Below are 24,717 nucleotides of genomic sequence, written 5' to 3' on the forward strand. Positions count from 1 at the left end.
TAGCAGATTTGGTCTTCAATGTGGGGGGAAGGAGCGATGATTTTGGGGGCTGGGGAGCAGCAGGAAGAAGAAAGTGGTCTGAGGAGGCGGTGGGGCCCAGAGGGGCAGAGTTGAAAGGATAGAGAAAGGAGGCCCCTCCCCGCGGTGCTGAGGAGAAGGCACTCAGCTCAGTCTCCTCCTGCCCCGCCCCCACCCCCACCCACGGAAGACGGGGGGGGGGGGGGGGAGGTCCTTGTCTCCTCCTCCTTTCAGGGGCCCAGAGGCTGTTTCCGGCTGAGCCTTTAAAAGATTCTGTCAAACTCATTTGTGCTGATCACGGTGGCGGTGGCACAGGAGGGAGCAGCCTGGAGGGTCCTCAGGAGGAAGCCTGTGAAGAGTCCCCTGGTGCCCGGCTCGGCCCGGGTCCCCCGCAGCAGCAGCCAGGGGGAGGCGGCGTGCGGGGGCATCGTTCTCACTGCCTCCACGGCTCCCCGCGTGACCTGGCCTTGAGTCTTCACCACATCGAAGGGTAGAGTCGGGGTGGCCACCACCATCCCTGAGATGCCGCCAGCCACAGAGCTGACGCCCACGGAGGTCTGGTCCTTTGGCCTGCGCCCGCTCAGCCAGCCCTTCACCAGCTCATGATTGAACCAGCACAGGGCTGAGAAGGGCACATCCCGAAGGGCAGTGGGACCCCAGCACAGCCACAGCGAGCGCCAGCCGCCCTGAGCCACAGCAGCTCGGACACCGGCGCCCAGCTCCCGGGACGCCAGATGCCGAGCCTGCAGCTTTGTCCGCACCAGCTCCAGGGGACTGGCCACAGTCACCGTGCCCAGGCGGGCCAGTGCACCGGCCACCATGGGTGCGCAGAGGTCTGAGGTCAGGGCTCGCCCACACAGGAAGGCCTTGAGCTGGCCATCGGCGGTGGAGCAGACGGCGGCCGCTGGCACAGTCACACCAGGGCGGCTGGGAGGCCGCTCCACAGGGTCCTGGTGCCCTCGTGTCCCACGGTCTTCACAGAGGCACCCGTGGTGCCAGCGAAGCGAGTGGGGTCCTGACACCCGGCGGCACAGCGGGCGCCACTCAGGCCCGGGACGGCGCTGAGCACAGGAGGCGCTTCCCCGCGGGCTGGGGGGAGCAGGGCAGTTTGGTGCCGGAGAGGCTCCAGAGTCCGGGGGGGGGGGGCAGTAGCTCACGGGCCCCCAAGGGGCCATGAAGAGGGAGGGCACCACCACAGCCCCAGCGCCCGAGGCCGCCATCTGTTGGAGGGGGCCGATGGCCCCGGCCCTGGTCACCGCCTTGCGGCCTGGGGTCTGGCTCCAGGCCGTTGCCCGCGCGGCGGGTGCTCGGGGGCCGGGCGGGCCCGCGGCGGCTCCGCGGCCAGCGTGGGGTCCGCGCCCGCTTGAAGTTTCCTTCTTTTTTTTTTTAAAGTTTTTTATTTGTTTGTTTTTTGGAAGGAGGAGGTAATTAGGTTTATTTATTTGCTTGTTTTCTGTAATGGAGGCACTGGGGATTGTGCCCAGGACCTCCTGCATGCTAAGCGCGCGCTCTTCGAAGTTCTCTCCTTGGAGGTGCGAACAAAGCACAGCGCAGCGGCCCCTCGCAGAGCCTCCTCCTGGCGGCCCGGCTGGGGTGGGGGGCCTTGGTGAGTGGAGGGTCAGGAAGGTGTGCCCCCATGTCCACCCCTCGAGGCTCATGCTGTGGGTGGGGGAGGACTTCCCTCCCTCTGAGTGGCGGACGGGAAACAGGCCTGGGTCCCACCTGGTCCCTAAAGGATGACTACACAGGGAGGGCCAGAAACACCCACACAAACCCACCACACTTACAAAGGGGAGGCTGGATGTCCCAGGAGAAGAGGCAGGAAGTCTGAGAAAGCCTCACCCTCCAAGCCCCAGGCACACAGGGCCTGCCAAGGCTGGCCCTGGACCAGGACCAGAGAGCCCTCCTGGCTCCCGACTCCAGCCCGGCCAGCGCAGCTGCCTGAACTGTGTCAGTCTCCACTGGGGAAAGGCAGATACGTGTAGAGGTCCCTTCTGTGTGCCAGGCAAGCAGGGCCAGCTGAAAACATAGGGCAGAGCAAAACACTGTGTCCCCCAGCCCTTGTCCTAAGCACAAGACACTGGCAGCGCCCTGGAATCTGAAGATACTGGTATCCTGAAAGTCCCAAACTGAGGCCAACACCTGAGCAGGTTGATTCAAACCTCCCTCCCACACATTGATGCCTTACAGAAGAGACACGGCCATTCCCAGGAGGAAACACTTTATGTCCATTGAAATGAACACATGATATCTGAAATTCAACAAAACTTAGAAGACATACAAAAAAAGCGGGGTAGTGGTGGTGGTAATAAATCCACTGTCAAGAGAGAAAGCAATCAACACAACTAGACTCCAAGTGACCCAGAGGTTGGAGCTGTCGGGCTGGAATTTTAAAATAACTATGACTAATATGTTAAAGGATTGCATGTAAAACATAGACTACACATATGAACAGATGGGAATTGCAGCAGAGACATGGAAACCATGAGAGAGAGTCACATGGAGAGTGCAGAATCAAATACAACATCAAAGGCGAATTCCTTCAGTGTGCTCTTCAGCAGACATGACACAGCCAAGTGTGCAATCACTGAGTTTGAAGACAGGGAAATAGAGCCCTATTAAAACACAGAAAGTACGATGGGTGGGGGGAGAACAGAACACCAAGACTCCAGGGCAATATCAAGTTATCACTGATGCACATAATTAGAGTCCTCGAGAGAGAGTAAGGCTCAGAAATTACTTATCTGTAGAAGGGATATTTGAAGAAATAATATGAGAAATTTTCTAAAAATGATGAAAGACATCAGACCATGAATTCAAACATATCAGAGTACTTAAGGTAGGATAAATGTCCCCCTCCCCATAAAATGAACTGGAAACACCATATTAAAACTGTGGCTGTCAAAAACCAAAAGTAAAGGGGAAATCTTGACAGCATCCACACGGAAAAGACATGCTATATACAGAACAAAGATAGGAATTATATCAGAGTTCTGATTAGAAATTATACAATCCAAAAGACAGTGGAATGATATCTTTAAAACACTAAAAGAAAAATCTGTCAGTCCTATGAAGCAGAGTATCTTTCAAAAATGAAAGTCAAATAAGCACTTTTTCAGATAAACAAAAAACGAGAGTGATTAACGGAAGATATTCACTACAAGAAATATTAAGAGAAAATCTTCAAGCCAAGGACTATGATAGCGTGGAGAAACCTGGATCTACACAAGGAAAAGAATGGTTCTAGAAGTGATTTTAAAGAGGAGATAAATACAAAAAGGATTACAAGATAACTGACACTTAGAGCAAATATAGTAACAGTTCTCAGCATACATAAAAGTAAAATATGACAATCACACAGAGGACAGGGAAGGGAAGCAGAAGTGCACTGCTGTGAAGTCCTGATGCTACAGATGACACGGCGTGAGACTAGTTGGAGGTAGACTGTGTTACATTAAAGCTGTGTGTTATAAACTCTAGATCTATCAGCTTCCAAAAGATCAACAAGTAATGAGCCAAAAGTAGAGATGAAATGGAGTAAATAAAAATATCAAACCTAAAAAGAAGGAAAAGAGAAAAAGGAACAGATGGTTCTTTAATATAACTAGCAAGATGGTATTGTTACATTTAAATATATTAACAATTATATTAAATGCGAAATATCTAAACATCAAAATCAAAAGACAGATTTTCAAATTGGATAAAAAAACAAGAGCCAACTATGAGCTACCTATCAGAAATCCCACTTTAATTATAAAAATATAGACAGGTTAAAAGTAAACAAATGGAAAAATATACCACACAAACACTAATCAGATGAAGTTGGAATGTCTATATTAATATCAATAAAGTATATTTCAGAGCAAGACATATTACCAGGGATAAAGAGAGAGATGATATAATAATAAAGGGGCTGACTCACCAGGAAAACTTAACAATTCTAAATGTGTAAGCACCTAACAAAAGTTTCAAACACATAAAACAAACAAAATGATAGAACTAAAGGGAGAAACAGACAAATCCACAATTATCGCCTGACTTCAGCTTCTCAGCAATCAAACAAGTAGACAGAAAGTCAGTAAGGACAGAAGAGCCTGAATATGCTGTTAACCTGCTCGACCAGCTGATATTTACAGAATTCTCTTGCAATTCTTACCTCCACCTGTGCGCGTGTCTGTAACTGACGTCTGCCGAGACAACGGCGCACGTGTGCTCGGCGGGGACGCCTGCGGCACGTGTGTCCCAGTTCCCAGCTCACATACATGTCCGCAAAGCCCAGAAGCGTGGGGACCAGGACGTGTGGGGGTCGGTGAGGTCCAGGTGGGTGCAGGGGGGGCGTGTTCTGCCCTGACTGAGCGAGCCAGGGTGTGAGGGCCCCAGCACCTCCTTGGAACATAGGAAGGGAGTGACGGCATTGCAGACACCAGGAGCCCCGTCCACTCCTTGTGCCGTGGCCCCCCGACCGGCCAACCACTTACGCAGAGAATGATGAGTCAGGATGGGGGAGGATGGGGCGGCCCTGGTCCTTCTCCTGGGCAAGTGGGAGGCAGTGTGCACACTGAGACGTGAACAGCTGACTGGGCACATTTTGTGGGGCGTTTTCACTGTCCTGGTGGAACTTGCTCCCAAGAGTCCAGCATCTTGGACATGGGGACCCTTTGGAATCCACATTGTGCCAGTGTCCCCCTCCAGATGTCCTCGTCAGCCGCCATCTGGCCTGCATCCCAGCTCATGACCTCTCTCAGACTCAGATGCCTCAACTCTACCAAGGGGAGTAAGAATTGCTTCCTCAGAGATGTGAAGGGAAGGTTTCTGGAAATCGTGGGTGGAGAAGACCACGCAGGGCCTGGTGCGAGGGGGCTGGCAGGGACACGCGGGGCTGAATTCCGTCACTCTCAGTGGTGACCTGCTGGTCTGCTCTCCCCAGGGGCTGTGGGGCCCTGGGCCCCAGTCATCCTGGTGGGACAGTCCTGTCGTGGGCCAGCTCCGGGTGGTCCCCGCGGGTGGGAGTCTGGGCGCATCACGCCGGTGCCCTCCCCTCCTTTCCAATAGCAGGACCCCACGCCAGCCGGCAGGACGCCCAAACATCCCCACAGGAAGAAGCCCCAGGTGGGGCCCCGGGCCGGGGGCTGCCATGCACAGACACTGGGGCATGCGAGGGTGGGCGCCCACCCGGGACACTCAGGGACTCGGTGGACAAGGGCACAGGACTCTGACTCCCTGGGGACCATCTGTCCACCCCCTGCAGTAGGACCCAGTGTCCAGCCCAGCAGAGCCCAGCCTGGTGTGGGCTGCGGCCGCTCCCGGCTCAGGGGCTGTGCTTCGTGTGCGGGGTCTCCTTGTGGGACCGGCTTCACGGGGCCCCCAAAACAGGAAGAGGAAAGTGCAACCAGCGCCAGCAGCACACAGTGGACCTGTTGCCGGGACACAGGGCCCGGGTAATAAAGGCTGCCCGGGAAAGGAGCTGCCAGACCCGCCCAGCCCTACACCACCATGTGCTGGACCATCGGCCCCGAGGGCTGCCAGCCGGGCTGCGCTGGTCGCCCAGGCTGCGTCCCCATCTGCTGCCCTCCCCTGTGCTGTGGGGTGGCCACCCCCAACGAGGCCACGCTGTGCTGTCCTCTGGGCTCCATGACCACCTCCTGCCACCCAGGCTGCGACCCTCAGTCCCTGTGCAGCCCCGCCTGCAGCCCCGCCTGCTGCACATCCCTGAGCTGCCAGCCCGAGGCCTGTGAGGCGGCCTCCTGCCCCACCTGCGTCTGCCTGCCCTCCTTCCTCTGCGCCATCCTCCCCTGCTGCTGAAGCTGCGTCTCCCTGGTCACGGCAGCCGAGCCTTGCCACGAAGGTCTCCACCCTCCTGCTCTGCCCTTCACGGGAGCGCGCCCCCAGGGCCCCACACTGATCTCTAGCTAGTCACCGAAGACGGAGCCCAGCTCCCAGAGGGAGCCTGAGCCAGGAACCCCGCAGAGGCTGGCTAATAAATGGGTCCATCTAACATCCCCTCCAAGGAAACCATCACTAGCACACGGCTGGGGACGGCGTCCCGGGAGGAGACCTGAGGGGCAGCGCAGTGAGGTCACAACTCGGTAGGTGTGCGGATAAACAGATACTAACCGAATAGATCAATGAGAAAGCTGACCAAGTAGTGGGGCTAGGAAAAACTCGGGGTAAAACGAGGGCCCTGGACAGACGTTGTGGGTCAGTGGACGACTTCTGCTTTCATTCACAGGGTAGGGGTGTGGCCAGCCCCTAAAACGTAGAGAGCAGAAAGGCTGAAAGTAAAAGGAGAGAAAAAAGCACGTCCAACCGAAGCCATCCGGTGCAATTATCTCAGCAGGCAAAGCGCACTTTACGGGAGAAACACTGCCCCGGATGGAGATGCACTCTGGCCCGTGGTAACACAGTTCAGTGCGCCAGAGACGCAACAGTATTCAACCTCGATGCGCCACAAACGGTAGCCTCAAAATGGCAAAACCTGGTGCATTCCAAGGAGGAAAGATGAATCCTGCGTCACGGGAGAGACTGTGACACACTTTCCTCAGAGCAAGCTGACCAACAGCGTTAAAGGTCAATTTATTCAGAACCTGAGACTTTTCCAGTATTTTTCTTCACTTTAGACAAAGCTTGCTGAAATGAGACTTTGGCTAATTAATATTTAGGGAACATTTTGTCACAAAGAACTTCCAAATTTATGTGGAAACATCCATTTGTGGCCTAAAACTTGTGCTCGTGGTATGTGCACATTTGAATCTTTACATCCGTTAAAGAAAAGTGTCAGCTCTGTTGCCCCAAAACAGCTCCCGTCACAAGGCGCTGCTCAGCTGTGACGCATCAGAACCTGACTTTACTGTCACCTTAACCCAGGGGACTGCCTTGCCCTTTTTGCTTTTTTCCACAGTATGACTTGTGGAAAGCACTTCTGCTGTTTTCCAAAGTTCTCGTATGAAAAGTGTCACGGAAAAGCGGTTAAAACCGTTTAACTGACACAACGCTGTAAACTGACTACACTTCAATTGAAAAAACATTCAGTACAGAAATAGCAGAATCGTGGGCAGAAATTAATGAAATGGGAAACACATCACCCAACAGAGCAAGGACGGTTCTCCGAGAAGACGGACCCTTGGCCTGTGGGATTGGCTGGTGGGGCAAAGGGGAAGGCGCCCCAAAGACTCCTGGGAAATGAGAAATTACAGCAGAGCCACAGACATAACAATTTTAAAAAATTATCAGTGACCATTACAACTTTATCCCAATAAATTATCTAAAACACATAAAACTTACCAAAACAATTTTTTTAGAAATCTGAGGTGAGGAGGGTACTGCTCAGTGGCAGAGCGCAGGCTTAGCGTGCACAAGGTCCTGGGTTCCATCCCCAGTGCTTCCGCTACAATAAATTAAGTGAATAAACAGACAAATCTAATTGCCTCTCCCCCCAAAAAACAAATGAAAAAAGAAATGTGATAACCTGTAACCACTAAAAATTTGAATCAAGAGTTAGAATCCACCAGCCAAGCTGATACCAGACCCAGACATTCAAGGAGTAAATAGCTCCAAACTGCTATAAACTCCTCCAGGGAATTCAAAACTAAGATAGCTCCTGCCCGCCCTCCCTCCCTCCGAGAGCTGGACCCACTCGAGCGCCAAAACGAAGACAGCTGATAAAAGAAACGTGTGCAGGTGGCTCCACTTACAGAAGCTCAGAACCACTCAAATCATTGCTGCCGGAGGTCCGGGCAGCGGTCCCTCTGGAAGGTGGGGGCTGGGAGGGGGACTGGAGAGTCCAGGACCGGCCCTGGAGAGCTGGCCTGCCACGGCTCTGGCCCTGACTGGGATCTCAGGCTGTGGCGTGACATCTGGTCCCCTGCGGGCTGGAGGGGAGGGCGGGCCCGCTGGAGGCTCTCCGGGCTGGCCGGGGGTGGGGGTGGGGGCGATGGTCTCATCCACAGGGCGGGGCTCTCTCTACTGCTGACAAAGTATATCTCAAGCCCCACCCATCTTGGGTCTTAGAAAAGCTCCAAGGAAAACTCATCACAAGAAAGCCCCAAAACAAAGAGTCTGGAGCCCATGGGTGCTTCTGAGGAGCGGGTGGGGAAGTCAGTTTCCTGGTCTCCGGCCGCTGCCTGTAGCTTCACCTGCAGGCTGGGCTCCCCCTGGGGCCTGAGGCGGGCTCCGTGCACACGGCTCCCTGCCCTGCGCTCCTGCACGCCGTCCTCCCCTCTGCCGGACAGACAGACGGAACGTGAGCGCTTTGCATGCCGCGGAGGTTGGCTTGCCCCACACAGAAAGGTCATGGATGCCAGCGGGTGGGGACGGGACAAGGACAGTCCACAGCCAGGCCCTCCCGCCCACAGTCCCCTCGGCACCCACACCCGGCCACCCACTGGGCAGATTTAAGCTGACACAGGCCCACAACAGGGCAGCCGGAGGGGCCCAGACCAACGCACCGCGCACGGGAGGGAACAGCCGTAGCACAGAGTGAGAAGGGCGAGTCCCCCCGAAGGTCACAGTCAGGGTGATGTCCTATCACCATGCAAACTGCTGAATCCGAATTACACCTTTTGGGAACACAAAGAGACGTGACTCAACTCCGTTTTTTCAAAGGTGACAGACAGCGAGCACACGTTCCCAGCCTAAGTCACTGATGTTCTGCTGTCCACGTGAGGGTTATTATAGCACAATCAGCAATAATTGATCATCAGTTGATTGATTAAAAATGAGTCATACGTGGACCGGTGATGGAAGTGAGTCACGAGCTGAGGACCAGAGCTGCCCCAGTTCTGCAACCCTGATGCCCAAAGGAGCCAAAGCTGCCCCCCTGGGCTCAACTCTCCCTGACACAGGACACAGGACATCTTCCGACAAGATGGGGCAGCCCGCACTCACTCCAGGAGGCAGGACCCCACAGCTGAGGGGAAGATCAGCCACGGAAAGACGGCGAGTCCCTGCCCGCGCCACTTGCTGAGCACAGAAGGTATGACGTCCCGGGCCACTCCCTCCTCCCAAGACCGCCCTTCCCCCACCCCCCCACCATGAGCCACAGTGGAGCAGCAGGGATCACTGCAGAGGGGACCAGCCCCAAATCCTGGGTAACAGACTGGCCAGCCAGAAAACTGAGAGATGAAAGAAAGACAGGAAGAGATTGCTGCCTCGGAAAAGCTCGATTTATTTGGCTCGTGAGGTGTGGCTTCCTGTCGGAGCCAGAGAAAGCTGCTGGGAACCAGGGCTTCCCAGAGGGGATGTACAAGTTTACTGAAGGATCCAGATCATCTCAGCACATTTCCCTCCCCCGGAGGTCAGGGGGTTGGCAGAGCACGCTTTCCATCTGCCACGTGCAGAACCTGGAGGTCAGTCGAGGACTCGTGCCAGGAGGGACACAGGTGTGGCCCCATCTGCACTGGAGATGCTGGGAGGAGGCTCGCGGTCAAAGGTAGGAGGGGGTGCTACAGGAGGTGGGTCTGCAGACCAGGGTGGGGCAGGAGGGCTGGAAGCACCCGGAGGACAGGCAGGAGGGGGTCACACACACGACTGGCTTGTAGCTCACGGGCACATGCACTGGCCTGTATCTCACGGGGACATATACAGCTGGCCTGTAGGTCACAGGCACGCAGCTGGACGCCTGGCAGCCGGAGGAGCAGCTGGTGTGGCACATGGTGGCTTAGGTCTGGGCTGGCGTCGGGAGGAGGGCGGTGATGTCTGCAGCCTCCCTCCCCGGGCGGCCTTTATACCCGGGCCGTGGGCGTCCCGACCACACAGACCCAGCTGTTGACTTCCTTGTTTCTGCTTCTTCCTGGCAGTTTCCTAGGACGCAGTTTTCTGCTGTAGATTTTCTGACTAATTAATTAGACCCCCTGCGAGCTCTTGTTACACGTGGCAGCCTGCCCAGCTGTCTTACTGGCGCCGTCTGGATTCTGCCTTGTTCCTCAAAATTTCATCTGAGCAACTTTTGAATGACTCTCCAGACCTCCCTCCCTCTGGGATGCTGGTCCTCCTCCCCATGTCCAGCTGGCTCCCCAGCGGATCCCCAGAGTGTGTCTGCCTGGTCCCGGGGTGTCTGGGCCGCCAAGCAGGAGGTGGAGTGCCAGCGGACACACAGGAAGGATGCAGGGACCCCTTGCCCATGGGGTCCTGAGGATAAAGGGCGCAGGTCACAGAGAACTTATGGTGGGTGGTGACCTTGGCTGCTTGTCCTGAGAAAGCCTTGCAGTTAGAAAAGCAGTATGAGAAGCCACCGAGATACAGCTCCGGGAATAGCAGGAGCCAGCATATCCCTAGGGAAGTGTGTACGAAGCAGGGGCCTTGGGGCGGCGGCAGGCGGGGTGCAGGTGGCTTGTGGATGGTCCGCGGGCGCCACCTGCACCCCAGCAGCCGGCACAGTCTCTGGCCTACAGAGGTCAAGGTGGGCCCCGTGGGACTCGGGCGAGGGGCCAGCTCGTCTGGCAGCATGTTGACCAGCCACGGTGAGGGCGCGCAGCTGCTTGCGCTGGACACCGCCCGCTCCCTCTTCCCTGGGGCTCTGGCCTGTCCCCTGCGTCCCCAGAGCTGCCTCCGGCACCACTCTGCCCGCCCGGATGCTCTGGCTGTAAAATCTGGATGTGCACTTGGATAGCCCTCCCTACCGCTTTTATCAAGAATTCAAGGGTCTCCACCTCCACCCTTGACAGCGAGGAAGCTTTGAGAATCTAATGCAGACAATGGTGTTTCTGAAAAAACCCTTGTAAGAGGCTGCTGAGTTGAAATGTAAGAGGCTTTATGAAATTTTCTCCTAAGGCCAGGTCCCTGACGTCTGGCGCACAGCTCCACACAGTTCAGGCACCACACAAATGCACACACGGCTGAGGCCAGACAAACACTCCCGCGCAGGGCCTGTCCGTGAGGGGAACACTGTTGCCCACGCCTGAGCTCTCGTCCATAAAGAGACACCCTCCAGCACTCCCGCCCCTCGGCTCCCTCCACTGCAGGCGGGAGAGGGTCACCCGCTGGGTGACTCTGGGACAAGGAGGGGACCAGTCTGCCTGGGGAGAGCGCTTGCTGTGGTCAGCCTGGCCAGGGCATTCCCAGCACAAAGACCTCCCTGCCTGGGGCTGGGGGTCCCCGGGACGGCCTGACGGGAGAGCCTGCCTCATTCTGTCCTAGAAGCCACATGCCTGTCCGAGTCCTCCACTCGCAGGCGAGTTTACCCCTGCCTGCCTGATAGCTGCCTCTCCACTGGCTCCTCACTGAAGCAAAGACGAGAGACACCCAAAGACCTGCTCCAACCACAGCCTCTGCTGCAGGGCCCAGGAACCTTCTGGTACAGACAGGAGTTGAACATGGAGATCAAAATAATACTGGGAAAACTCGATGGAGTGACTGGTACCAGACCACTGAAGAAAACACATGAGACATCCACTTCTGGGCAGTGGTCAAGACACAGCAGTGACTGTGACTCCTGAGAGGGAGGAAACCCGCAAGACGGCCTCCACACGTGCCCAGCTCCCAGCCTGGGGTCAGCCTCCCAGGTGCAGTGCAGTGAGCTGGGGTTTGGGCAGGACATGAGGCCGCACTCTGCTGAAGAGGAAAAGACCCGTGGTTGGCACTGGAAGCACCTAGAATCTGAGGAGTCGAGCATCAGAAAGGAGGGGCTGCGTGCAAGTCCCCTGTAAATCTGCCGGAGGGAGGGGCTGTCTATACGTAAGGCAAGGCCACTGGAGGCTGCCAAGAAACTGCTACAGGACTGAGAGTGGAGCTCCTCTGGCATCCCACTGACACCCCATCTAATCAGCACCCAAGGAATAGGGGTCCCACTCTAGATCTGCCCTAACGAAGCCCAGCCAATCCATGACAGGATTTCCAGGGAAGACAGCTTGGAAGTTGAATCTCACCAACACATAGAGCTTTCCACAGGTCTGCTCCAACAAAGTGTAAAAGCAATCCTGCACAAACAAGTTCAAGGTGGTCAGTTAGTAATTGACTGTCTGCTAGAACAAAAGTGAACAATCAGTAAAACAAGAGAATGCAGGCTCTCCAAATGTATTATCATAATTGCTAATATACAATCAAAAATCACTAGACATAAAAAGATGCAGGAAAATGTAATCCGCAGTTAAAGAACAAAACAATAGTAATGCAGCCTCAGCTGGTCCAAATATTGGTTTTGCAAGCCATGGCATTAGAGCAGCTATTTGTTTAAAGACTCAAAGGAAGATATGCTCAAAGAAGTAAAGGAAAATGTTATGTTCATGAGTGAATAGGTTCTCATGAGGGAATCTCAGCAGAGGAATGGAAACATTAAAAACGGGAATTCTAGAACCAAAACCACAATAGCTGAAATAAAATATCCACTTGGTGGACCTAACAGCAGACTGAAGACAGAAACAGAAAGAGTGAGTGAAAGCAAAGATGCAGCAGGAGAAATTATCCAGTCTGACGGGAAAGAATGCACAAAAGTGACAAGACCTGCGACCTGCGACAGCATCAAACAGTCTGACACACACGTAAGCTCAGCCTCAGAATGATATCAGCAAGAATGATATCGAAGCACAGAAGTGTTTTGAAGAAATAATAGACAATTTTCCCAAACTTGATTTAAAGCAACTTACAGATCCAAGAATCTTAGTAAACCCAAAGCAGGATAAATACAAAGAACACCACACCTGGCCACTGAATAGTGATAAAAACCAAAAGTTAAAAAAGAAAAAAGAAAAGAAAAGAAAGAAAAATAAAAAACTTCAAAGCAGTGAGAGAAAAAACACTCCACAAACAAGAGAAAAGACAACAACAGCTGACTTTTTGTCAGAAACAATGGGAGACAGAGGACAATGGAATGATATCAGTAAAAAGCTGAAGACAAAAATTGCCCATCAGGAATTCTGTATCTAGAAAGAAAACCAATAAAATGCACCTAAACTATCCAAAAACAGAGAATTCTATATCCAGCACTCCACCTTCAAACCTGAGGGCGAAGTGAAACAGTTTCAGAGAAACAAAAGTGAGAGAACGCCTCAGCAGCGGACTTGCCCTCAAGAAATACCAAAGGAGGTCCTTTAGGCGGAGCAGAAATGGGCCCAGGGAGGGTCCGCGGGAAGGGCCGGGGCCCAGGGACGCTGGGAGGCACGTACGGACAGGAGCCTCGCTCTCCCTCTCCCAGTGACTGCCAGGAACGAGGTCGCATACGGACATGCGGTCACACTGGGCTGCCCTAAACTCTCTCTGCTTTCCGCGTGATTTTGACTTGTGGTAAGAGCCAGAGGAGGCGCTGAGCCCACGGGTCGTGGCCTGTGCAGAGGCTCCAGGTCATTCGCCGTGTGGTCTCAGATCAGCTTGGTCCCTCAGGTTTCCAAGTTCTGACCATGTTTTAGCCCCTGAGCCTTGGGGTGACATCATTACCGTGGTGTCCGACTCGTCACGGGGCTCCCTAGGGGAGGCCCCTCCACCCACAGCAGCAGTCACGGGGGCCTCGCACAGGCACGAGGGCCTCAGGGACACAGCCTCGGAGGAGGCTGCAGCACTGCCCTGAGAGATGGCCACACCCTGTGAGCGGCACCCACCGGAGAATGACGTGTGGCTGGCGTGTAGAGAGAACACAGGGCAGGCACACATGAGGAGCGCGTAATCCACGCTCCTGCCAGCTGCCCAGCCCGGGGAGGGGCACCGGGGCGTCTGACGCTGGCTGCAAGGCCGGGCTGATCAGACCCTCGGGTGGGGAAAGGAATCTGGAGGGTGGCTTAGCCCCCCCCCCCACTCAGGTCCCCCGGGATCCACCCAGTGCTGCCTGACGTGGGCGGACAATTCTGAGTTAGAAGCTCACGGTGGTCACCCAGTGAACTCTGATTAAGGACCTAGACCTGGGAGGTTATCCTGGGTGAGTGAGTGGGCCCGAAACTCCACCACAAGTGTCCTCAAAACGGAAGCAGCGCCTCCATCTTCACACAGACAAGGACAGGCAGCCAGCAGAGATGGGAGGGACGTGGCCACAAGCCAAGGATGCCTGGAGCCCCAGAGGTGGGAAGGGCCTCCCCTCCAGCCACACGCCCCCTGACGTCGGCTCAGTAAACCTGCTGTCAGACTTCCGGCCTCCAGGACCGGGGAGGGGGCAGATTTCTGTGGTTTTATCAATTTTATATGAGCAAGTGTGGGATCGTCTGTTACAGCAGCCACAGGGAACGGGTGCGAACGTATATGATAAACGTAGCTTCCATACTTTCTAAGTGTTCTGGCTTAAAATGTCATCAAGATGATACAGAAGTGATCATCACTGCAGAAACCCTCCACCCAAGGGGTCCCAGCCAGCTTCCCTCAGCCCCGCAGACGGCGCTCTTCACCTGTTCCCTGAGCCTGGCCTTCAGGGTCCACCCGATGTCCTGACCAGCCCCCTCACTTCCACAGTGGCTGTGCTGTCCCAGCCGCCCTGCCTGCCGGCCTCGCTGACCAGCGGAGGCCCCACGGGCACACTGCCACCACCCCCGACCTGTGCAGCTGCCCTGCCCGTCGCACCTGGCAGCATCTGACGCGAAGAGCATTGTGACACTGTTCCCTGGACCCCTGAGTGTCCCACTGGAGTGTCCCAAGAGCCCATGGACAGAGTCCAGGCTCAGCCCCCAGGAAAGATGCAGTGGAGGTGGGGCTGAGTCTGAGAAGACAGACGGAGAGGAGGGAGGGAAGGCAGAGAGAGCCCCAGCAAGCACGAGGCCTGATCGATCCTCAGGCACCGGGAAGCCTGAGCGGGAGCCCCGCTGTGGGGGTGAGAGGGGAACGCTGCCAGCCCCACCTGACTGAGCCTCGGCTGGGCCACCATGCCGGCTGCTGCGGCCAAAGCCACAGAGGTGCAGAGAGCCCGCAGGGTGGAAAGGAGACACACTCTGAGCAAGGGGGCCACAAACATCCCAGCCTCGGAGACGCAGGCTGTGTGGAAAACAGCAGAGAGTCTGCTTGTCTCGGCCGCGTCCTTCCCTCCGGCCAGGGCCCAAAACAGGGCAGCCGGCCACCGCCACCACCAGGACCTGCCCTGGTATCTCCACCCTCCCTCGTCTGCAAGGACTCGATGACAAATGCAAAAGAAAGGGAACCTCACGCCCCAGAAAGGAGCCACTTCCAGGTCCTAGAATCCAAGTTACCCCCCTTTCCGGATCACCAGGTCCCCAGGATGAGCGCCCAATGGCCGAGAGCACCCCGACACCCCCTGCCTCGTCTCCAGCTGACCTGGTTCTCCCACACCCACTCAGCACGTGGTCAGGACCCGCCCTGTGGCCCCAACACACAGCCGGGGCTTTTACGAGCTGGGCCGCATCTCCTGGGAAAACAAGCAGCCCTAATGAGGGAGCGCAGGACCCGGACCCAAACACCAACCGGGAAGGGCGGGCATGGGGCCTCTGCTGGGGCAGCACGCGACACAGAGCGGGGTATAAAAGCCGACCATCTGAGCACCTCACCCACACTCACACACACACACTCACACACACACCCTCCTCCAGCCCCATCGCCCCCGCCATGGCCGCGCCCGCCCTGTCCACCTGCTCCGGCGACCTGAGCTACGGCAGCCGGGTCTGCCTGCCCGGTCCCTGTGACTCCTGCACCGGCTCCTCCTGGCAGGTAGACGACTGCCCAGAGAGCTGCTGCGAGCCCCCCTGCTGCGAGCCCCCCTGCTGCGCCCCGACCCCCTGCCTGAGCCTCCTCTGCGCCCCATCGAGCTGTGAGCCCTGCCCCTGCCCATCTGCCTGCACCAGCTCCTGCACAGCCTTGTGCTGCCCACAGTCTAGCTGCCAGCCCTCCTGCTGCACCTCCTCCCCCTGCCAGCAGGACTGCTGTGAGCCTGTGTGCTGCAGGCCTGTGTGCTGCAGGCCCATGTGCTGCAGGCCCGTGTGCTGCACACCTGTCTGCTGCAGGCCCGTGTGCTGCAGGCCCGTGTGCTGCACACCTGTCTGCTGCAGGCCTGTCTGCTGCAGGCCCGTGTGCTGTGAGCCCACCCTCTGCCCCTCGTCCTGCTGCAGACCCTCCTCCTCCGTGTCCCTGCTCTGCCGCCCCGTGTGCAGACCTGCCTGCTGTGCCCCTGTCCCCTCCTGCCAGCCCAGCTGCTGCCGCCCGGCCTCCTGCGTGTCCCTGCTCTGCCGCCCCAGGTGCTCCCGCTCGGCCTGCTGTGTCCCCAACTCGGCCTAGAAGTCCTGCTGCTGACCGGGCCTGTACCCTCAGGGCCAGCTGGGTGCTATGGGCACCCCCTGACCATTGCTGGCCCCCCCACGCCATCCTCAGAAAGCACCCCAGCCTGAGCTCTGGTATGCACCTCTGCACGAATGTTCACTGACCTCAGACCCCAACAAACAGGGCTTAGCCCGTCTGTGGCCTCCACATTAGGCGCAGATGGATGTGAGATGGCCCTCCCCTACTACCGGGGGTCCCCAGGTTACCCCTGACAACCACCGACCCAGCTCTTCCTCCCAGCCTTGGGGCCGTACTCTGCCCCGTCGCCCCCTCCTGCTGCTCTGCGCCCCCTCTTTCCTGCAGGCATCTTGAGCTGAATGAATAAACATCCTTGTCTCAATTAGTTCTCTCTCCCAACTAGTTTTATTCCATTATTCCCGGCCCTTGGGGAACATAAATAACTCTAGCCTCAGCAAGCTTGGAGACAAGCCACGTCCTGGGAGCACTTCCGAGGGTTCTGAGGTCTGAGGCCCAGCTGGTCGTTTCCAGGGCCCTTGACTCCCGCGTCTGTACGCCAGGCAGCTCTGGGTGGCTGTGCCATGTGTCTGAGACTCTGGTGGCCAACACCACCTGGTGAGCAGGCCCCTAGGTGAGAAGGCCCCCCGCCACAGGCCTGGCTCTCCCTGGTCACTCTGCAGACATGCAGGGGCCAGGGCCCACGTTGGCTTCTGGCCCGGAGGCAGGCTGGGACTGTCACCCACTGGGACACAGCTGACGCTGGCATTTCTGCCGTCCACCAGCGTCCTGTGCTCGTCCTCCACCTCCCCTTGAACTCTGCACTTTATTCAATGCTCAAATGTCCCAACCTGCTTTGTCTGTGCCAGACAGGCTGGTGACAACACCCCCTCCCTGCCCCAGGTCCAAGCTGGGTGTGGCCGAGGTCAAGGGGAAGAGGCCAGGGGGTAGGTGACTCCCAGGCCCACACTCCAGGGTCTGAGGGCCAGGCTTGCTGCCTGAGGTTCACCCCGGGGGTGCCCCACGTTTCCTGGAGCCCCAAGCTTCCGATGCCCAGCCCTCGCTCCTGAACAGAGCCACTCCCTCACCTTCCTTCCAGCTGCCTCCACTCTCCACTGGCCCTACCTCTTAGCTCGTGACCCTACCCTGCCCTGCTATTGACATGAAGCGCTGCCCTCCCTCCCCAGAGGCCTCAAAGTCCAGCAAGGTGGTCCCCAAGGGGAGGGAGCAACGGCAAACGCCCGCGCACTCAGAGCAGGTCTGAGACATCGCCTGACCCGCCCACGGTCTCCCCTGGAGAACCTGGTCCAGACTCCCTGGGCTGAGCTGGCTGTTCCAGGGTCACTGTGCCCCCCACCCAATAAAAGGAGGTCCCCAGAGAAGCTGTCAGTGGAAGGAGGGCCCCCCGCGACTAGAGTCGGGCGGTGGGAATGGGTGCAGACAGACCAGCACCCAGCCCTGCCCCCACATTCCGGGGCTGCAGAGGCCGGTGGGAGTGCTGGCCCCTGCTTGCCCGGGGCCCCTGCCCATCTCCTGGGACCCTCCCAAGGAGGTGGAGGTGTGAGAAATCAACTCCCCCGGCTGTCACAGGGCTCCGCCCACCAGGGCCCCCTCTGCCCCTTCACAAGTCACCCTCAGGCCAACTTCAGCAGCCCCGCCCCCCAGAGAACTGAGGCGGCCCCGACTTCCTGTGCACCCTGCCCCTCTGGCCAGCTAATGAAACCTTTGGGCACCTTCTCAGAAACACGAATTTCAATGCACAAAATATAATGCTCCAGATTTCCAGGGGAGACCACTGTGTGCAAACACAGTTACTAAAAAGGAATTTGTTTAGAACGACGCAGTGAGACGTGGGCCTTTCCATCAAGGCGTTAACTAACCAGGGGAGCGGGGGCCTCAGGCGGACAGCGGACGGAAGTCTGCTCGCATCTGTGATGGGACACGAGGGTGCCGGCAGCTCCGCAGGTGACAGTCCCGGGTGTTACCCTCGCTGGGAGCTGCTGCGTCTGGTTAGTTATGAAGACGAAGGCACAGTGCCTCCCACCCAAGTTCAAGGCCCCTGGATTCCATCCCCCGATCCTGGATGGAGCCAACTGGGTCGGGGACAGTGCCCACTGAGATGGGGGCAGCGGCCAGTCACCGATCCAATGACTGGTGACCCTCCCCCAGGGCACCCCAAGCTCAGCACTTGACCCCCAGAGGCATCCCGGGGGGGTCGTTCCCTAGTGCAGGGGCTCCTCCAAGCGCCCGCCAGCGCCCCACCCCCACGCGGCTGCACCCGAGCCGGGACACCCGCGGACCCCAGAACCCGAGCCCCGGCCCGTGCAGCTGGCCCACCCACCTGGGGCCGAAGACCCTTGAAGAATTTCCCATCTACCTCAGTCTTCTGCGCTGCCACGGCCACTGCAGAAACCACTGGAAGGCACGTGGCCAAAAAGACACCAGAACCTGGCTACCTGCGTGGATGTGCACTGGGTTCTTCCCTGCGTGGGCACAGATGCCCACGTAGTCACACACCTGCGCACTCACATCCATGTGCACGAACACTGCCCGCCCTCCCCTCAGCGCAGGACGACCCTGGTCCTCGCGCCCCGCAGACCCTCCAGGCTGGCAGCCGCCCCCCCCCCACCCGTTCAGCGGGTGCACCGGCGAGGCCCACGTGGTGCAGCCAGCCCGAGAGGAGCAGGCAGTCGGAGCTGCCCCACCCCGCCCCACCCAGAGGTGGGCAGCCTTCGGGGTCGCTTCTCCTTCCCCCTCCATCACCAGAGGCCCGAGCTAGGGCAGGGGGGCTCATGGGCTGCAAACCATCCGTGGAGTCACCTTGGAGGCGAGGCGGGCATTCTTTCCCCCGCCCACCTCCCAGCGGTGGGCGGGTGAGTGTCCCTGACACTGCCTGAGATGTTCATCAGACCTGACTCCCTGGAGACTCCCACGAATTCCCTCCCCCAGCGCAGAGCTGCCCGGGCCTCCTCAGCACCACTCCCGGGCCCGACCCGGGATGGGATGAAAGGTGAGACGCTAACAGAGGCGTCCCCCACCCAAGCCCCAGCCTCTCCAAGGACCAAGGCCGGCAGGGAGGAACCAGCTCTCAGGTCAGAAGCACCTCTCCCTCTGCTTTCTGAGCAGAGCTCTGGACGGGGCGCATGAGGCATCAGTGTGGTCGTGGTCCCGGGTGCTCCCCCAGACTCAGGATATGGAGAGCAGTGGGCGCCCTCCCAGCCCTAGCCGATTCCAGCCCAGAGCTCAGAACCCACCTGGGAGGAGGGGAGGGGAGATGAGGGAGGGGCTGGAGGGGGTGGGAGGATCCGGGCTGAGGGCTGAGGCCTCTGACCTGGTGTTTGGTGGGGGTGGGGCGTGGGAGGCGCCTCCAGTCCCAGAAGCGTGACCTGGGGGTTTCCTAGATTTTATCCTGGAAAAAGGCTGCCTGGAAATCCATGATTTCCTCTTAAAATTCAAAACCATAGAACCAGCATATAGTGTGTGAGGTCCCATTATAAAAAGGAAGATTCTTTTTTTCCTACTTTCTGTGCAGACAGACAATGCCCTGGCCTAACGGATGGGAATTTTTGGAAAAGGAACGGTGTGAGGGTCACAGTGCACGGGCTCCGCGTGGCGGGGCTCCGCGTGGTGGGGCTCTGTGTGTGCGGGCTCCGTGTGTGCGGGCTCCGTGTGGCGGGGCTGTGAGCTGGCCGGGGGGAGGCTCTGCTGTGCTTGCCAGTGAAGCCTGCTTTGTTCTGAAGACTTGTTTCTGGAGAAAGGGCGGTGAGAGGTGAGGTGGGTCTCTTCCAGAGCACAGGTGACTGACCTGCATCGATGGGGTCGGGGAGGGGAGTGGTCATTCATTTAATGGCATGTACGGACTTTTGCTAAAAGTGACAAAAACAAAAAGCCTCATTATTTCTTTGGGGAGTCTGTGCCCAGTTGCCCACCACTCCCCAGCCCTGCAAAGCCGTCAAGCAGGTGAAGTGGGTCTTTTGGCCTCAGTCCCCCTATGACCCCGACTTGGCACCTCTCCTCCCTGTGACACACGCCCACGTGCCCAGCTCCAGGGGTGCCCGGGGCGTGACTCCGAGGGTGCCGGCCTGGGGCTGGAGCTGCGCAGATGCAGCCTCACGGCCGCCAGCACCAGAGGACAGGGTGGAAGCCACTCCCACGGGGACAAAGCACAGCCCACCAGGAAACAAGCAGCGGCTTCCTCACTGCAGACCACTCAAGGGCCTTGAGCCAGGCGGCGTGAGCCCAGCAGGGGGCGTCGTGCCCACACAGGACTCCCGGCAGTGACTGGGGCCTCGCCGGCGGACGCCAGGGTTCCCACCTGCCTTTCCCGCAGCATTCTCCTTAAAGGAATGCTTTAAGGAGGGCAGGGAGGAGGACTTCCTGGGAGCCGCCCCACCGTGGCCCCCCCACCCCGGGCAGCTTTTAAAATGGTGTGACTGCGCCTCCCCTACAAGGGTGTCGAGCGAGTGAAGGAAGGAAGGAAGGTGGGTGACGAGGGCGCCACGTCCATCAGGTACAGACACCTCAGCACCACCCCGACTCCTGGGTGAGAAGCCGCCTCTGACTGTCTCCAGGCTAACAGAGGACACGGTTCTGACACCTGCAGCAGGTCACCCCGCTCCGAGCCCCCACCCCGCCCCTTCTCTCTGCCCCGCCCCCTGCACCCAGCAGTGTCCAGCCCCTTGGGGTACTGCTCTCCCTATTATCGCCCCACAGAACCCCTCTGCCTTGGCCTCCTGTCCACGTGGAGATGACACTGGGTTGGGACAGGCTGAGTCTGGGGTGGACAAAGGCTCTTCGGCCCGCAGCTGCCACTCACTCCCTGACCGAGATCCTGGCTCAGAACTCGGGCCACCAAGCTGTCCCCCGCAGGGCACCCCTGCCACTTTCCTGGCACCACACACATCAGGCACCCCAGAGTGGTGGGCCTCTTGTGGGAGCTGGAAGGTCTTATGATCGTATTGCACCCTCTGTCCCAGGGCAGCTGGCCCAGCTCAGGGGGGCAGCAGAGGGGTCTCAGGATCAGAAGACTCAGGCTGGCTCTGGGGTCAGGGGGCCAACAGCTTATTCAAGGCATCTCGGCCCAGAACCCTGCCGGCCACTCGTCCCAGGGGAGCCCAGCCCACACGCACATGCCTGCCCTGAGCCCTGGCCGCTGTGTTCCAGAGCCTCTCCCCTGCCGTCCTCCACCCTGAGTCTGGTCCTGTGTCCACAGCTGGTTCCCCAGCTGCACCTCCCACCTGGCCCCCGCCACCTCGTTTGTGCTGACTGCCTGCCGGGGTCCTCTCTCTGGCTTGACTGAGGCTCTCTGAGACCTGACTCATCCTCAGACACACCTGTGTAGACGGGCCAGGCCCCAGGCCCCACCCCTCATCAGAGGGTCCACACCAGACCCCGGGCAGACACGTAAGCTCAATTTCCCCATTGGCAAAACGGGCCACACCACCTCCTGCAGGAGGGGCCCTGGAGCCTACTGACCAGTACACCTGCGAGATTCTGACCACAGGTTCCCGACCAGCCCCACCCAGGCCCCACGCCCACCTCAGCTGTCAGGACGCAGCCCCTGCTGTCCAGTTCTTATGAAGGCCGGGCAGAAGAGGCCAGCTCCGTGTCCACACAAGGCCCCCTCTCCGTTCCCAGGCTTCCTCACTGTTGAACTTGAAGCCCCCCAGATGTGCATCCCCTGTTCCCCCAGCTCCTGGGCCACTCTGGCGCCCCACCGTCACCTGGATGGGGTTAACTTTCTACGTGCAGGGCAAAGGTCCAGTCCTTCCCTCCACTGCTCCGCTGGGTTGGGGACACCTGAAAATCCCAGCCCATAGTGACCCACAGCCTTCCAGCGACCTTACTTGCTTACTAAGTGAGTCTGTGCCCCAGGGCAGAGAGAGACTGGACAGTGCTGGAAGCAGAGCCCCTCCGCAGCACAGCCCCTCCGCAGCACAGCGCCCCCGGGGAAGGGGTATGGCGCCCAGGGGCACAGAGGCCCTGAGGCCCTCACTGCCACAGTCACACTCCAGGCCACCGGCTGGTGGTCGCAGACTCGGGGGGCAGGATCTCAAAACCCGGGGCGGTCACAGCCAAGGCCTGGGCGCCTCGTGCGCAGGCCCAGCAAGGGCGCAGGGAAGGTGAAGCCCAACCGCACACACTGTCCGGTGTGAACACCCGTGCCTTCCACACCCGAGCGCGTCAGGGCGACCTCCTTAACTGCCTGTGTCCTGGCTGGCTGCTCCCCAGTGCCTCGGGAGCGCTCCAGGTTTAGTTCACGACTACTTACTTGCTTTCATCTTTCTTCCCTCCTTCCTGCCAGTGCAACTAGGTCATCTTTTAACTGTTTGCAACGTGCCTTCAGGGGAGAGGGGGCGGGCTTTATAAATAACCTTTATCATTACAGATGCAGGGTGATTCTGTTCCCAGCGCTGAAGGAACATGAAGATACATGTCTCTGACTCACCCCCACCGGGGAGACTCCGTGCGCTCAGGACGCTGCACCCTGGACCCCGCGTGTAGGTCTGTCCTTGAAGATGGGGATTCATGGCTACAGGCTGACTTGGCTTCTGCGCCGTGCAAACCACCCACCCCAAGGCTGTGATTGCGACAGGCGCGGCCGCCTCAGGGCCTGGGAGCGGGCGCTTCAGTCCTTCCCGACACCCCCGCCCCAGGGCCTGCTCACCTCCACTCGCACGTCCCGGTTGCTCCCTGGGGAGCTGGGGACCTCTATGGACCACCCCCAACCCACGCAGGCCAGTGTTCCGAACTGGGGACATCATCGGTCAGCTCCTGGTCACATCATTGGGAGCCAAGTGCCGCCAGAGCAAAGAGCTGTGACATGCAGGGGACTTCGGAGAATCCCAGGGACCCGCGCACACACTGCCTCCACGCCTCCCTCGCCGCCCACACTGCTGCTCCCACGAGGCCGCACGCGCCCAACACTCACTCCCGTCCCCGAGCCCAGCTGCTGCTCCCGGGTCTCCCGTCCCTGGCGCTCTGTGCTTTACTGTTAGGTGTGGTACGTAAAGTCCCCCGGGAGAAGCTCCAGAAAGGCGTGATCGGGCGTGGCGGCCGGCAGGTCAACGTCCTTCCTAGGGAGGCAGGATCGGAACGCCCCCCACCCCCGACAGGGCTCTCCACCTCGGAGGGGGGCGTGCCTGGGGCTTCTCCGCGGCCCAGACTGCCGTTTCTGTGCTGCGCTGCGCTCAGGCGGGCCTGGGCTCTGCTCACAGGGACCCGCCAGCGGCTGCGCTTCATTCCTCAGGCAGGTGCAAGGCCTCTCCCGGGAGGCCCAGCAGGTAAGTACTTGCGAAGGGCCTCGGGTGGGGGAGGTTAACTCTTTGAAGGAGCCCCCACCCCGCAACGTCTCCACTGTGACGGCCGCCACCCCTTTCGTCTTCTCCGCCGCCTCCCTCGCGAAGCCCAAGCCCGGCTGCTCCCCAGCCAGCCCAGCACCGGTGGCCTTGAACCAGCCGCGGAAAGGGCAGCACCGTCCTGGAGCCCGGCGCATCCCCGCCCCACCCCACGTCCCCCGCTTACCCGTGCAGGGCTCCCATTGCCGGGTGCCTCGGCCTGGGGTCGCCAGGGGCAGGAGCGCGACACACAGGGCCAGCAGGACAGACATGAGGGGCCCCAGTCCCAAGCTCCATCCAGGGCTCCGCACGCGCCCACGCCCGGGAAGCAGCTGCTCCTCGTGCACCTGGGTCGGCCCTGCCGGCGGTCACTGCAGGGGCCACATCCCCGAGGCCGTGCAGGGGCGGCGACGCGCAGCCGGGCGGCAGCGGGCTGCTCTACCTCCTCATCTCCAGCTGCGCGGGGTCCCGTCCTGCAGGTGACAGCTGCCAGCACCTGCGAGGCTGCGATCAGTCACTGGCCAAGCGCCTTTTCCCCGAAGGAGGAGAGAAGTGAAGCATCCAGGAGGGCGGAGAGCAAGCCAGAGGCCCCAGGACCTGTGCAGGCCCCTCTGGGGTGCGAGCGCGGGCCACCAGGTGGGGGGCGGGCGGGAGCAGAGCCAACGCAGTCCCCGCGGTCCCGGGCCGGCAGTGGCCGTCGGGAGGGTGGGGCTCCTGTGGAGGGCTTTTATCTGGCGCCCAGCCCTCCGGAGGGTGTGTGGGTTTGTCAACTGCTGGGTTTCAGGAATTTCCCTCCTGAGGGAAGTCAGTCCTTCAAGGGAACAGCTAATGAGACGCGAGCGTCGCCCGGGGGAGGGGAGTGGCCGCGAGGCGGGTGGTTCATTTCATCAGGCTCCTGGTCACTGGGGTCTGACCTGCCCAAACCACGGTCAGTCCACCTGCAGGCTGCCCCAGGTGGACGGTTATCACGCGTGGTGGTTCTTTCGTGAGACACCCTGCCCGCCTGTCCCTCAGAGACAGTGCACAGACAAACGGGCTTGGGGGGCGCACAGGGCCCTGAGAGGCACCTTTCCTTGTCTCAGATGGCGGGCAGCAGCTGGTCCTGAACCCCAAGCTCTGCCCCGAAGCCCCAGCTCCGAGGTCTACGCAGAGGATGGTGACACAGAAGGCATTTACGGGGGCACAGATGCCCCCTACCCTGGTCAGGGCTTGTTGGGAGGCGGGGGGGGGGGGA

The 24,717-nt window shown here is 59.0% G+C and overlaps 2 protein-coding genes and 1 pseudogene across 2 annotated transcripts in view; 1 reads left to right on the forward strand and 2 right to left on the reverse strand.

Annotated features, from left to right (window-relative positions):
* TSPEAR (thrombospondin type laminin G domain and EAR repeats) overlaps nt 1-23,755 on the reverse strand; it is a 123,480-nt gene extending 99,725 nt beyond the window's left edge. Inside the window, exon 1 of the mRNA XM_064476569.1 lies at nt 23,671-23,755. Coding sequence (XP_064332639.1) covers nt 23,671-23,755 — 85 coding nt within the window. The remainder of the gene's footprint in view (nt 1-23,670) is intronic.
* LOC116152800 (probable mitochondrial glutathione transporter SLC25A39) lies at nt 249-14,791 on the reverse strand (annotated as a pseudogene).
* LOC116155667 (keratin-associated protein 10-8) lies at nt 15,439-16,534 on the forward strand. Its single transcript, XM_064477961.1, has one exon. The coding sequence runs from the start codon at nt 15,484-15,486 to the stop codon at nt 16,147-16,149; it is 666 nt and encodes a 221-aa protein (XP_064334031.1). The 5' UTR covers nt 15,439-15,483; the 3' UTR covers nt 16,150-16,534.
* Nucleotides 23,756-24,717: the final 962 nt, after the last annotated feature.

Source organism: Camelus dromedarius, chromosome 2 (assembly GCF_036321535.1).
Source record: "Camelus dromedarius isolate mCamDro1 chromosome 2, mCamDro1.pat, whole genome shotgun sequence".
Classification (NCBI taxonomy): Eukaryota; Metazoa; Chordata; class Mammalia; order Artiodactyla; family Camelidae; genus Camelus; species Camelus dromedarius.

Bases quoted from the DNA above. Each gene is read 5' to 3' on its own strand.
- LOC116155667 (XM_064477961.1), top strand. From the start codon at position 15,484: ATGGCCGCGCCCGCCCTGTCCACCTGCTCCGGCGACCTGAGCTACGGC.